Source organism: Bos indicus x Bos taurus, chromosome 7 (assembly GCF_003369695.1).
Source record: "Bos indicus x Bos taurus breed Angus x Brahman F1 hybrid chromosome 7, Bos_hybrid_MaternalHap_v2.0, whole genome shotgun sequence".
Taxonomy (NCBI): Eukaryota; Metazoa; Chordata; class Mammalia; order Artiodactyla; family Bovidae; genus Bos; species Bos indicus x Bos taurus.
This window is the reverse complement of record NC_040082.1, coordinates 39,032,274-39,047,319: the sequence shown is the minus strand read 5'-3', so window position 1 is coordinate 39,047,319 and position 15,046 is coordinate 39,032,274. Positions and strand designations below refer to the sequence as shown.

At 41.4% G+C, this 15,046-nt stretch overlaps 1 protein-coding gene across 2 annotated transcripts in view; it reads left to right on the top strand.

Moving 5' to 3' along the window:
- The window catches only part of TTC1 (tetratricopeptide repeat domain 1), a 48,908-nt gene that overhangs the window by 31,454 nt on the left and 2,408 nt on the right, over positions 1-15,046 (top strand). For both annotated transcript variants that reach the window (XM_027545790.1, XM_027545791.1), the window contains exons 5-7: positions 2,577-2,613; positions 7,041-7,189; positions 9,508-9,562. In XM_027545790.1, the coding sequence (XP_027401591.1) occupies positions 2,577-2,613; positions 7,041-7,189; positions 9,508-9,562 (241 nt within the window). The remainder of the gene's footprint in view (positions 1-2,576; positions 2,614-7,040; positions 7,190-9,507; positions 9,563-15,046) is intronic.

Below are 15,046 nucleotides of genomic sequence, written 5' to 3'. Positions count from 1 at the left end.
AAAAGTTAGATTGGTGATTTGTTGATATTCCTGTTTAGACACCATAGTAAATCTTGCTGGATTGAAATGGTGAGAGCTTGAAAAAAAAACAGTACCCCTTGTTAAAGACTACTTATATTCAAAGCACAAGGGTAGAGGTTTTTTTTACCTTTAAGCAACCACAAAGCAGGCATAAGATTGGGTGAAGTGGTTTTCTGTTTGTTTTGATCAGGTAACTATGTCATTTTCTTTTTGATGTCGACTGATGAGGGTTTTTAAAGGGGAGAGTGGGGGGGTGCACTTGAATGTTTGGACATTCAAAAAGTTTTATTTTAATCCAGGCTTGTATGTTTTGTTACTGGATTCAGTGTCCAGGGTGAAGTTTTTAATATTTTTAGAGTGATTCATGTGACACAAGAGAGGGAATAATTCTAGAGCATATAGAATATACAAACAGACATTTTGTATTAGGGGAAATAAAACAATTTTTAGATTTATTTAAAACAACATTCATTAATACGTTCTACCATCGATCAGAATTCACAACTAACAGTCTTTCCACTTAGCTGGAAAATTCTGATTTCACTTTTGCCTCTGGGAGATATCAAGCCACATTCATAGACTGGAAATTGTCATTGTGAGTTGAGATCGAGGACACCTTCAGTGTCAGAGAAAACACACCATACCCATTTGGCTCCTGGAATTTGGGATTCTTTGTTCTCACAATTACCAAAATTAGTGACATTGCTAGCATTAGGCTGCTGCTGCTGCTAAGTCGCTTCAGTCGTGTCTGACTCTGTGCGACCCCATAGACGGCAGCCCACTAGGCTCTTCTGTCCCTGGGATTCTCCAGGCAAGAACACTGGAGTGGGTTGCCATTTAGGCTAGCATTAGGCTAGTATGAGCAACTCGTTCCTAAGTTAAGAAGATGGATGGCCTTGTTAGTCTTCTGTCTGTCACAGCCGAGGGGAACTCAGACTTGCTCTGTAACTCTGACCTCTACAAGGGATAAGTTTGCTACTGGGCTCTTTTTGTTTGTTTTATTCTTTCAACTTTCATTCTTAATATTTTAAGAAGATACTAAAATTGCAGACTTGGAGACTTTCAGGAATGCACTGAAGTGATTTAAGGAGCCTATTCTGAGTTTAAGGAAGTGATGGGTTAACTATTTTAAGAAGAATCTCTGAAAGACAAGTTTGCAGGCTCAGCATCCCTGATTGGGTATGCCTGGCCAAGCTTTATGTTTCGCGTCTAGAGGGGGAAAAGGCAAACTTGGAGTTAGGGCAGGTTTCAGCTCTAGGCCTGACTACACAAGAGTAAACAAAGTCCCCCAAAAAATAGGTTCTAAGAATAACTACTTGGGGGCACAAAGAATACCACCACATCAGCTGTACACACAAGTTATAGAGATTTACTCCTGTATCAGAAATTTTAAAAATAACATTGTGTGTATCAGACTTAACAGTTATCTAAAAGTTGGGAAAATACTGACTTCCAGTTTTCTATACTGCAGGACTTCTTGTTAGAGTTTTTAATATGTGAATTGCTATTTTGGACATTGGAAGAGATAATGTAGTTAGTGTTTCCCAGACAACTCTGGAACCTTTTTTTGCTTATTGTGGGTAAAGTACACATACTATAAAATTGACCATTTTAACCATTTTTAGATATATTCATAGTATTAGCAATGATCATCATGTCCAGTTCCAGTAATTTTTTATGACCTTAAGAAAAACCCATTAAGCAGTCACTCCCCATCCTGGAACTGTTTTTGATTGAATCCTGAAACTCATTTGGTAGACAGTGCTCTGAAATATTCTACAAAGTATTTGGCGTTTGCCATAGTAGCCATTATGGAAGTATTAAACACGTACTTGAACTAACATCTCTCTAACATTGTAGAACATTTCCAATTTGGAAAAAAATAGACATTTTAGAGCCTAGAAAAATTAAATAGCAGATGAATATCAGAGCTAGAATCTAGTTCTTTTGAGAGTCTGGTTCTCAAGCTAGAATCTAGTTCTTTTGAAATCCTGTGTTCTTTTCACTACACCATGCTTCTCAATTCAGCAAATTAAATTAGATATTTGGCAAATTCTTTTGTATTTTTGTTTGGTCAGTGAATCAATTAAGGTTCATAACTGAGACTACATGACAAGCCATGCTCTATCTGTATATGAACCACCTCTGTACTTTCTGGAAAATACCACTTTGGGTGTGATATGTAACAGTTCACCAAAGAGGAAGGTTACTCATTCAGTTATTCATGTATCAGTCATTTGTCCTGTTTATTGATAGAGTTTTCTCACTATCAACATTCTAATGTAAAATATTGCAGGCCAATTGCAGCAGTCTTTAAATAAAGATACTTCAGGAGGAAGCTCCTTGAATAATTTGTTGCCAGGAGACTTTCAAGTCAGCTGTCAGCATAGTTTGAATTTTAGCTTGGAAGTGGCATGCATGTTTTGGTGTGATTTCCTTAAAGAGCATGCATCTATCTCTGTAAGCAATTATTAATGATCAGTTTATGTCATTGAGCCTTTAAGCTGTTGAGACAGAATTAGGGTGACACATATTAATGATCTATTTCCTTTTAGGAGAAGAAAGAGATGGCCATCAGTGACTGCAGCAAAGGTACAGCATTTTGGTCTTGTACATGTTAACATACAAGAGCATTACCTCAGCTGTCTGCTGAGTTGTGACTGACTCTTTTGTGACCCCATGGACTGTAGCCCACCAGGCTCCTTCGACCATGGGGTTCCCAGGCAAAGAATACTGAAGTGGGTTGCCATTTCATTCTCCAGGGGCTCTTCCTGACCCAGGGATTGAACCTTTGTCTCCTGCTTTGGCAGGTGGAGTCTTTACCACTGAGTCACCTGGAAAGCCTGTTAGTTCAGCTAGACAGCAAATACAGAGGCTCTCAGCCAGGTGTGTACTTGTACACATGCACCCTTCTGGGGCTGCTAAATGAGAAGCTTTGGGTCTTTCTCGGAGGTGTACTGTGCAGTAGTCATCTTAGTGAAAGCATTTTTTGAATGGATAGTTCAGTCAGTTTATCCTGTATTGGTAGATATGTGGAGAAAATTTAAACCTACCTTGGCCACAGAAACAGTATATACTTCTTGTGTGCTTGCCTTTGAAATGAAGATCTCAGCTGTTGCTGGGGCTTCTGAATCTGTGTGCTTGGTTAGTGGTGGTGGTTGCTCTTAGGAAAATGGTACTCCATTCAGATGTTGTACTTAATCCAAATCTCCTTGCCATCATTTTTTATCAAGTTCAACACAGTGAACAGTCTTTGTCATCTGATGTCTGAGCTCCATAATGATCTTTGCATTCTACCACCTCATAGAGACAGCTCCAGACATAGGGTCATTATTGTTTTTGGGTTTTTTTCCCCAAAATTTCCTGACAGGCCAGATGGTTGTCTTGTCTTTATAACCTGCTTGGTGTGGGAAACACACATAATCTTGTTCCTTGCATCTTGCTACTCGCATGAGTTTTTTCAAGCTAATATTGTTTTTTAAATTTGTATTTTCTTTTCCATTTTGGATAATATTTTCTCTGAGAGAATCAGATTTTAAAAGAACTTTATTTAAAAAAAAAAGAAGAAGAAGAACCTTATATATTATCTAATCCTTCTCTCAGACCAAGCATGAATTCCCTCAATTGTTTTGTTTCTTTCGATTTTTTAATAACATTAACTAGTCACCCTCTCTTCTTTATACTTGGCAATTCATTAGAGTCTCTGAATGAAACTTAACACATTAGGATCCAGCAAACTTATTCTGATCTATTACTGTCTTCAGCTGGAACTAATTCTAAATGTACTGTTTTGTTTGGAAGAAGGTATTTAACCTTAATCTCTGTGAGATGTGTGGGTTTGACGAGTTTAAATTAGGAACAAGCTGCGATTTTCAGAGTTCTTTTCTTGGTAACCAAATGGAGAGAAAATGGCTTGTAAGCTGATTAGCGGGGAATATACTAGAAAACTACATTTCTAGCTGTCGCTCTCAGTCTAGGAGCCAAGAGAATGAGAGGAAGTGGGGGGAAGTGTTTGTTTTCCAGATTTGTTTTTGGTTTTGGTTAAACCAAAATACATGTGCTTATACTTAGTTGTTATGGCTACATATGGTTTATTGAATCCATGCGCAAAATACATTAACAATAGTACAGTTTATTTGGATTAAGTAGTACAGATTATTTGGATATACAGGACCTTTCATTCCCCTGCCCCCCAAATAAACGCATGCCCACTCTGTGTACAAACTTTGGCAAAGGACTTAACTCATTTGGAGCTCTTTGCTATGAAATACTATCTAAGAAACTGTGTGAAAACTGTGGAACAGTATTTAATGCCAGTCACCTTTATGCTTTTAGCCTTAGCAGGTAAATAAAGTTTAATTCTCTATAGGGATTGAGAAAGCAAATCACAAGTTAGAGTGATAAGTTGGTGTTAGAGGTTTCTATAAAGTAGTCATAGGGAATTCCCTAGTGGCACAGTGGTTGGGACTCAGTGCTTTCAGTGCCGGGGCCCGAGTTCAGTCCTTGGTTGGGAAACTAAGATCCTGTCAGCTGTGCTGCCAGTAAGAAGAGCAATACTGGAAGGATTCCATCTCTTCGGTCAATATTTGCATTGTTAGAAGTTATCCACTAGTTGAGAAGGGGGCAGTATAGGAGTTAAAATGTAAATTAGAGGGTTCAGTTTTTTAAAAGATGGCGTGGTAGAGGTCACTGGAGTATTTTAAGAGAATATGGTATGCTAGACTAAGGGGAGGTTGACAGTGTGTAAAGATGAAATCCTGCAGTTTATGTTCTTTCAGAAAACCTTCTCCTGAACCACTATCCCCTTCCAGCCACTGCACCATTTCTTTCATCTGCTTCATTGAAAGACTGTCTGCCTGTCCATACCATGTGGTTTATATCTTCGGCCCTGCCCTGTAGTCTGGAGCCCTGTACCCCACTGCAAACTTGACATCTCCTTGGGACATCTGGTCCCATGGCGTAGCAGATGTGCCCAGAACAGACTCTGGTGCCTCCCAGTCCCCCACACATACATGAATGCATGAAAACAACTTGGTAGTTTTTTTCATACTAGTAAATGGCATTATTATCCATTCACTTGCTGAAACTTTAAAACCTTTGGAGTCATCCCTGAGTTATTCTCTCATTCCACATGGCTTAATTAATTAGCAAGTCCATTGGGCTCTGATTCAGAGACATTCCCTTAATCTGGCCTCTCCTTTCCATCTCCACATTTAGCAGCTTAGTGAGCACCCTCTGTCATCTGGGCTATTGCAGTGACCTCCCAGCTGTCTCACCGCTTCCACCCATACCCTTCACACTGTAGCCAAAGTGAGTTTTTAAAACTGTAAATCAGATTATGTCTTAATCTGCTTGAAACGATTCCAGTGGCTTCTTACCACACTTAAAAGGTCTAGTAAATGAACTATATTCCAATAAAAATTATAATAAATAACTAAAATATACAATCAGCAAGGACTTACTCCATAGCACAGGAAACTCTACTCAGTACTCTGTATTAACCTAAATGGGCAAAGAATCTGAAAAAGGATAGATGTGTGTGTGTGTGTATATAACTAAATCACTTTGCTCTACACCTGAAACTAACACAACATTGTGAATCAACTGTATTACTCCAATATAAAAACTTTTAAAAAATACAAAATAGAAAAAGTCCAAGCTCCTTTCCCTGGCCAGCAAGGCCCCCATGACCTGCTTGTTGTGTATCTTCAACCTCATCTCTTCTGCACCTCTGCCTGTCACCAAGATGCCGAAGTTATTCCTGCTTTTAGATCCTTTACTCTTTTTAGTTCTTTTTCCTATACTGTCTCCCTCAGCTTTTCAAATAGCTGGCTTCCCTCAAGTAATCCCTTTTCATATTCTTTCCACTCTTTATAAAGTCACTTATTCCCCTCTTCTTTTGAATTTACATCACCTTGTTTTATTTTTCTCTGTAGCTCTACAGCTACCTGAAATTATTTGTATGCCATCTTCTGTTGCCTCCTGGAATAGGTTAAAGCTTCATGAAGACTTGGACCTGGTCTGTTCTGGTTACACTGTCCTCTGGAGGGTCACTACCCTAGGTGCATATATTAGGTATAAACAAACAGTTACTGAAACCATGAATGAATTTAAAAATGAGGATATCATTTGAAAAGAAAAAAGTTTTAGAGTCATGATACTGCTTTTTAACAGAAAAAATAAAAAACACAAAAAATAATACAAGAATGTAGTGTACTTGAACCAAAACATGGGCACCGGATTATTATAAGGCATTTGTTGTTGGATAAAAGAGAGGATATTATACACTAGTCACCTAAGGGTGTTAGAGCAAGAGTTTGAACGAACAGTGAGGATTTAGCTAAAAATACCACCTCAGTTGTCATTATGTGACCTCCGTAGTTGAGGCCTAGAAAACGAGAGTAAATGATAGTCTGCCACTGTTCTGCCTCAGTTCTTTAACATGCACCTTCAAATTCCCTCTCACTTTTTCACTGTACACTTGAGCTCTGTTGTTCTGGATTGTTCTGAAGTGGGTGAAGGATCTAGGTGGAAACCAGGACTTGGGGTATAGACCAGGGTTGGGTAAACTACAGCCACAAGCCAAATGCAGCCTGCATGCCACCTGCTTTTGTACAGCCTGCAAGCTAAGAATGGTTTTTACGTTTCTAAATCATTGGAAATAAAATCAAAAGAGAAGTAATATGTTAGGACACATGAAAATTATGTGAGATTCAGATTTTCGTACCCATCAATAAAATTTTATTGTAATACAATCACCCTTATTTGCTTAGGCATTGTCTGTGCCTGCTTTCATGCTGCAATAGCAGAGTTCAGTAGTCGTAACAGTCTGTCCCACAAAGCCTGAAATCTTTACTACCTGCCCTTTACCGAAAAAGTTTGCTGACCCTAGGTATAACCTTTAACAAATAACTCTTCCTATGGAGCCATGAAGAATGATTATTGAGGAAACTTGATATAACTGAGGGTGTGTAGGCCCTTTTTCCTCATGGTAACAGTTACTTCTTCCCTTTTTACAGCAATTCAGTTAAACCCCAGCTATATCAGGGCAATACTGAGGAGAGCAGAGTTGTATGAGAAGACTGACAAGCTGGATGAAGCCCTGGAAGACTATAAATCCATATTAGAAAAAGACCCATCAGTACATCAAGCAAGAGAAGCTTGCATGGTAAACCTGATTTTTTACAAAAATATTTTCTATTCCTTGTGTTACTAGTCATTGAATCTTAAATAATCTTCTGAGACACAACTACATGCCATTCGTATGCTTTTGAAAAGCTTATTGGAAGGAATATGCAGGAGATAGAGCTTTGAAATGGTGGCTGCAGCGCACTGCACCCTGTACTGTTTAACCTTCATTCTAAAACTGTTGTATAAACCTTTGACCTCTAGGTTAACAAGAACTTTATTTTGTTGTTGGACTAGGGAAACCTTGTCTGCTTATAGGTGTACAGTTTAGTCGAAAGTGAGCCTTAGTATTATAGATAATAAATTTGTGGTTTTCTTTTCCTTACTCAGTCACCAAGTTTCTACTCATTGTCATATGTGCAGAACATTTCCAGTTAAACATATCCTAATCTTTTTATCCTTCTTAAAATGACTCTAGTTCTTGTCCTTGTCACTAAAAATCCTTTTCCTTCTAAATGTCATATTTTTATGTCAGTAGTAAATTAAAACTAAATATTACTTGTTTTCCTCTCTTTAAAAGTAACTGTATGTTTGTGCTTTTACCTCTATCATCACTCTTTATCTCCAATGCATAGGGTATACTGTTAAGGATTTCCTACAAAATTGGATGTGTGTCTCACTGCCCCAAAATAATAGGTGTTCAAATAAGTTCGACTGACACTGGCTTTAACTAAACAGGTTTCTTGATTGCCAGACTTTTCAGAGGGCATTAGAATGGAGAGGTCTGTCCTGAACCCAGTATGTAGCTGAGATGGCAGGAGCCAGAGAGCTACAGGCATCTTTTATTTAGCCAGACTTTTTGGTTTTGTTTTTTTAATTGAGGCTACATACCAACATTTAAAAATGGAAAGAATTTTTAAATGAATAAACTTTTATCCATTTCAAGTGGATAAAATTAAATGGATAAAAATCTAAGTTGGGCTCCTTTTGAAAGTTGGAAAATGTGGACATGTGGGCTCCTCCTTGCACTCGCACATGCTGGCGTGGGGCTGAGTGCTCCGATTACATGGCTGAGCACACCAGTGCTATTGGCTTACACCCGGTCCATTACTTATTTACGTTTCCTGTCAGTTCCCTGAGGGCATCTGAGCCCCTACTCCACAGGATCTCCCATTTAATTCATGGGACTGTTTTTCCACCAGGCAGACCTGAGAAATGTTGACTCGTCTCCATGCATTAATATCAGTATCCTAGGTAGTTTGGGTTTTCTTTAGCTTTGTTTTTATACCCACTTGAGGTGAGTTCCTTTGGTTACAACAGGTCTTTTATTTACCTAGATATGGAGTAATCGGAGAAAGGTTCATTTGGGTAATTAAAATACATACGCAATTTGAAAGCATTTTTAATCCTTTATCTGAGTTTTAACGTATCTCTGAATGGTGTTAGGATTAACTTAAATTGGACATGAGGAAAGGGACTAGAGTACTTAAAATCTTGGCTAAATTCATGGTGGCCTTTATCCTTGTCAAATTAGTGTTAAGACAAAGGGAGCCTTTTATTAAAGCTTGTTGTTATAGGCGTAAAGAATTTATTTTATCTTGAATTATTACAACGGAGTTAATACTGGAATCGCAGAGTGTGTGGGGGCAACTCTAGAGCTAAAAGTGCCCAGAGAAGATCTGTGGCTCTCAGCTGGAGGCGATCTGGTTCCGGGGGACATTTGGCTATGTGGGGGGTCACTTTGCCATGGTGGGGAGCGTCCTGTTGGCATCACTAAAGGCCGGGGGTGCTCTGACCACTGCACTGTGCACAGGGCAGCCCCAATAGCAGACTGCCCCGTCCAGACTATCGGGCCAAGGTTGCAAAACCCTAAACTGGATGATCGTTTCAGAATATCAAATATCGATCTGATGCTTTCTCAACAATTAAGTTACATAAAGAAAGGACTTCAAGTTAAAAAATACAAGTGAGCAGAAACTATTTATAAATATCAGCCATTATCCCACCACCTGAATATACCACTGTAAACATCTGATGTTTATCCTTTCAGATGTTCTGTGTGTGTGTGTGTGTGTGTGTGTGTGTGTGTGTATGTGTATTTTTCACCAAATTTTTATTGAGGCCCTGCTGAGTCCACTCCAGTGATCCAGGAACTGTGTATAGCATTGAACCAAACAAAACTCCTGTCTCTGTAGTGCCCCCACAGAGAAATATTTGGGATTTTTCTATAGTTGGTAGGATCATATATGTGTGCTTTAACCTGATCTCATTTTCACACAAGGTTTGTAAAAATGTTTCTCAAATTCAAAATAAAGCCAAAAGATTTTCACAACCCTGTTTTGGTGCTTTTTCCCTCAGAGATTACCTAAGCAGATTGAAGAACGCAATGAAAGACTGAAGGAAGAGATGTTAGGTAAGTCTGCCTCCCTTGCCTTCTCTTTACCATAAACAGCTCAGAAGCTGGGGGACACAGCCATCCGTCCTTTTATTCATTAGAGGAGAACTCAACAGTTGGAAACAGCTTTGAGGCCTTTCTGTGGTTCAGTACCAATATCATGGGGCACCAGCAACTTGGGGCTCATGAGTTCTTACTCAGTTTTGACTCTAAAGGACCAGTGTAGTTTAGAGTGGATATCAGCTTTTCAAAAACTAAACTTCCATTTTGCTTTTATTTTTTTGGTAAGTTTTCCTGCCTTCAAAATGCAAACATAATTAACTCCCATCCCTGGGGGTGCCACCAATCTCTCTTTCAGATCATCAGTTTCATAAAAACGGTTGAGTTTGTTCACTGAGGAAACAATTTCAGTTTTTAAGTTCATTAGGATGCAGTCAGTACAAGCCAGTACCCTGTGAAAACCAAGGGGATTTTTGTTTTGAAAATAACATTCAGAGGCCCTTTAGTATTTGAGAAGACATGAGAGGGTAAGAATTAGTAGTAAATGGGAAGAGGGCAAAAAACTCTGTGGGTGGAGGGTCAGGGGAAATGGTTTCATTTGACCCGTGTTTTAGTTAGTTCTTATATTGGCCAAACCGTGTTTATGGTTGGGATTAGAGGGCTCTTCATTGGAAACAGTCTGCATGACCAAGAGGAGTAAAGGTTCCTGGACAGAGACCTGCCCAGCACAGTCTGCTTAGAACCTGTGTGATAGTTGTCTGTTCATGATCTCCTGTTTATTTTCCTTATGAAGAATCTATATCATGAATTGCAGTCACATGGGCCAAAAGGAAAGATCACTTAAAATAAATTGAGCCTGACCATTTATGGCCTTTAGGAATCAGTGTCAGAAAATGAGACAAATTTCCCAAAAGATCACTGACAGAGAGTTGATTGAGGAGAAACTACTGACCCAGTAAATCCAAGTGTGGGCCCTGCTGGGTGGACTCAGACTCCCAGGAGAGCTGCTTCAGACGTGGGCAGATCTCTGGAGCCTTCCTCAGTTCTTCCAAAATTGGCTCTTTCCCTAATTTACATTTTTAATCAAATTTGACACCATGTTTGAGCCAAAAAGTTATTTTGGAGGTACTTTTTCTTCAAAGAAGGAAGAAGAGTATTCCTCACCTATTCAAAATGATTATTTATTTTAGCAAAAAGGAAAAAGGTGTTTGCATTTAGCTGAGCTGGATTTTGCGCTGAAAGAGAAGACTTGGTGAATGACCATACTGGTCACTTAGGCACTGATCTCTGGGTCCATTTTTTTTTTTTTAATCACCATGAAACAATAAATGGATAGATATAAACTGAATCTTACTGCCATTGTTAGTTCCAGATGGAATTAAGTTCCATCTGTCCTTGTCACTCAGGTCTCATAAGCTAATGTTTCTTGTCTTGCGGTTTTGGCAGTTACTTAGGTTGTTCCTTTCATGAAATAACGTAAGTTGCTTGGTAAATAATGTGTCAGTCTGTTGTTATACATCAGTAGTCTGAATGAGCGGACTCCTTTATTTTCTTCATGAATATAATGATAGTGCATAAAATACTGCTTCTTGGTAGCATCTACCATAGGAGAACCTTAAAGGGAGAAGTCACTCTCAGCATTGTATGAGCTTCCTGATGTGTCCCTCCTCGTTACGCATGAACTAGCTTTGATTCGTGCACTTTAAGATCCTTGGAGGCTGGTGCCTCCAGATGCGCAGAGCCGTATCACTTACTCAGAAGTCCCGTGCAGGCTTTTTGCAGTGGACTGCATGACTTTTAGTTTGTTCGGTACTCTTGATTTTCTTTTCCTTTTCTGTCTGTAACTTGACTTCCTTTTTGTTGGAAATGTACCCCCCTCCTTGGGAAAAAAAGTTCTAATTGAAACTATGAGTGGGCAGAACATACTTGCTCCTCTCTTCTTAGCCTGTCGTTTGTAAATGTCATCCTTAGAACAGGAGTGGCCATTGGTCATAGTGCCACAGTCCTTGCCAGAGAGGATGATCGTGCTGACGTTAGATTAGAGGAAAGGGGTCAGTCACTGGAGTGTTTACTTGTTTGCCCTCTTCTCTTCTCTGGGAAGACAGCCTCCCTGTTGTAGCCAGGGAACATAAGGTTTAAAAGGACTGCAGGGTATAGTCACTGGTTTGATGAGGTGGGAAAGATGCCCTGGACAGAGCATCTAGCTTCTGTTCCACCCATTCCAGATGATCTGTCTTCCCACCTCAGCTGAGAGTCTGTCCTGACCTGGAAAACCTAGAGCTGGACATGAAACTTATTGACTCCTTCAAAGGTCAAGAGCCGTGGGCGAGGTGTTGCCCCAGTGACCCTGCCTTTCTTTCACTAGCTTCCAGCTGCTCGGCACACACGGGGGCCTTGTTCGTCATCCAGTCCAGCTTTCCACTTGTACCATCCCCTCCTTCCACCTTCTTGGAACATGTTACCAGTCCCCTGAGTCCTGAAGTTACTCAGGTGTTTGCTCCTGACCACTAGCATCCTAATGAGTGTGCATTTGTGAACTAAATTAAGAACACCACCTTGTATGATCCATGTTAAAAAGTGAGATTTGGAGCTGGAAGTAACTTGTTCGTGTCATTGTAAGGGTTCTTTTGACTATTCCTTCGCATTAAGGGCTTCTGTGCAAGTGATTCAGGGTCCTAGAATCTGGTCGTTCCCTCGCCTGTTACTGGCCCTGAAAGCTGCTGCAGCCAGGCTCCTTTCCCACATTCTTCTTCCTGCTGCACTCCCTAGTCCTTAGCTCAGACTGTGCACTTGCCATGTAGTGGGTCTGGCCAGCAGAGAGTCTCAGCCAGCCCGCGTTGCTGTTGCCCCTCAGTAGCGAAGGCCAGTTGGGGGTTTTCAGTGCCCTCCCTGCACTTTGCCTCATTTCGTGGTTGCTATTCCCATAGCTCCTCCTCTCGGGAGAATCACTCCTGCTGCTTTGATAGTTAGCTTGGTAAGGAACTGACTTCCACTTTCACCCAGGAGCTAATATATAAGCATTTGAATTGGGTTTAAATTTTATTTTCTGTTTTCTGTGCTGTCTCTTAATTTGCCTTTTGCTCAGAGGACATTAGGAGTCAGCTGCATGGCTTAGTTTCCTGCCTCAGAAGAGGAAATGCAGTGTCAGGATTCACTTGTGTGCAGTCTGGTTCTCCTAATAGAGGATCTATTCCACGAGGCCTCCACCTCAGTGATCTTGAGAAGGTGAAAACAAACTGTCTTCCTGCCTCTCCTGACAGTAAGCTGACTACTGCCCAGTCACTGTCTCCAAAGAGAAGTGATGTATAACAAGTCAGTTGGTTTATTACAATGCAGTGTTGCTTGCAGACACAGAAATTCAATATTTATCAGAAGTGGATCCAGTGCCAAGCCTTGGTCTCTAGTCCTAAGTGTTCTTGTCTGAGCCCAAGCACTGTTGGACTCTTCTCTTTGCCATGGGATCTGGTCTGAGAGATGAGATCCTTACAGTTAAGGACATGTGGACACGTTCAGGCCGAGTGGTGGTACCAGGTTTGCTACAAGTGGAAAGAAGGGAACCTGATTGATTACTGCCCAGATAAGGGGCGGGTGAAATCTGGCAGTCAGTGGAGAGTGTCGGAGATGGGCCAGATGGCAGATGGTCCTGTCTGGGGTGTGCAGAAGCTGCTTGAGGCTCTGAGAGTCCAGCCTGACTGAGCAGCAGCAGGAAGTCTGAGCATGTGATCGTGTGCACAGCCGAAAGCCTGCTCTCACTGAAGGTGCTTGTCTACCACCATCGTAAACGGTAAGGGTGAGTTGTGCAGACACCACAGCTTGGTTCTGCCTTAATGTTGGGCTCTGTCTCCTTATGTCCCCATTGGTCCTTCACTGATTTTAGAGCGTTGTCAAATTGAACTGTAGTTGATTTACAAAGTTGCTCAGCAGAAGAAAAAAAAATACCTGCAGTGCAGAAGAGGCAGGTTCCATCCCTGGGTTGGGAAGATTCCCTGGAGAAGGAAATGGCAACTCACTCCCGTGTTCTTGCCTGGAGAATTCCACGGACAGAAGGGCCTGGCAGGCTGTAGTCCATGGGGTCGCAAAGAGTCGGACATGACGTGACAACTAAACAGATCATCAGCACCACTGTGTTAGTTTCAGGTATACAGCACAGTGCTTAGGTATTTTTGCAGGTTATACACCATTTGAAGTTTTTACAAGATAACGGGTATAATTCCCAGTGTATCTTTTTGCTTATCTATCTTATATATAGTAGTTTGTGTCTTTTATTTCCATACCCCTAATTTCAGAGCTTCTTTACCCGACAGCATAGACATCAGCTGTTTGTTCAGTGAATAAATGGCCTCTTTCTTGTAATGTTGCACTAGCTCTCTGTCAGAACCTTTGGGTTTGTTCTTCACTTTGCCGCACAGCATTATTAACACTGAAAACTGTTCTCCAACTATCAGTGGCCTTGGCCGCACCCTCCCACTTCCTTTCAGTCCTGTGGACTTGCCGCCCTCCCTTGCCCCCGTCTCCATCCATTTTCACCGCACTGCCTACTCCCTCTGTCTCAGACCGTTGCAGTTCTGCCTGTCCTTGGTGACTGAAATGCAGATTCACGTACACAGCTCTGCCAGGTCTCCCTCCTTCCTGCCCAAGCTGGAGGGGATCATCTGCTTACTGATTCTCATAGCATTTTACGTCTTGACTCCATGTGAACTGGCTTGTGTGTATGCTTTTCCATCAGACCTAAGCTTATTTTGGTATAAAGACAGTGTCATGTATCTTTGCATCCCCACTGCACATACGTACTTGGTACATGTTGGTTAATTCAAGTCAGGTAACCTCAGGTCTTTTCTTACGTGGAGACTGTTTGATCATGTGTCTTTATTACGTGTCTGGTACCTGCCAGGGATTTTATGTGCGTTATCTATTTAGCAGGCAGACTTCCCATCTTCTGTTCTGCTGTTCTGGTGGTAATAGTCAAGCTATTGTGGAATGTTAGGAGGGCAGAGATACGAGAATAAAAGGAAAAAGTGATGCCACACGTGTTAGGTTGGGACCTTGGAGAAACAGAAGCAAAGATTGGATTAGAAATATGAGGGGTTTATTAGAGGGAACACCTGCGAGGGGAAGTGAGCAGAGACAGGGAACTGGACGTGACTGGGATCCCGTCAGGTCCCTGAGAGGAGTAGGGACCTGGGTCAGAGAAGTCCTGCCTTGCAGGTTAGTCCCAGGGACGCTTCAGCAAAGCCACTGGGGAGCCAACACCGCCTGTCACAGGGGCCCCTGCTCTGTTCTGCAGGGCTCGGTCACTGACTGAACAGCTGTGGGACCTGCGACCTTGGCGTGGAGGCGCCCTGCATCCAGAGAAGTGCGTGTTCTGGCTGCCACTCAGTGGAATCAGCCAGGCCAAGGTTCCCAGCTCCTTGCGGTGCAGGCGCTTCAGCCTGATGGGCAAAGCAAGGGCCGGTGCACGGCCCCTGCTCCACTCTGTCCTCAGTGTGAATACTCGTGCTCTGG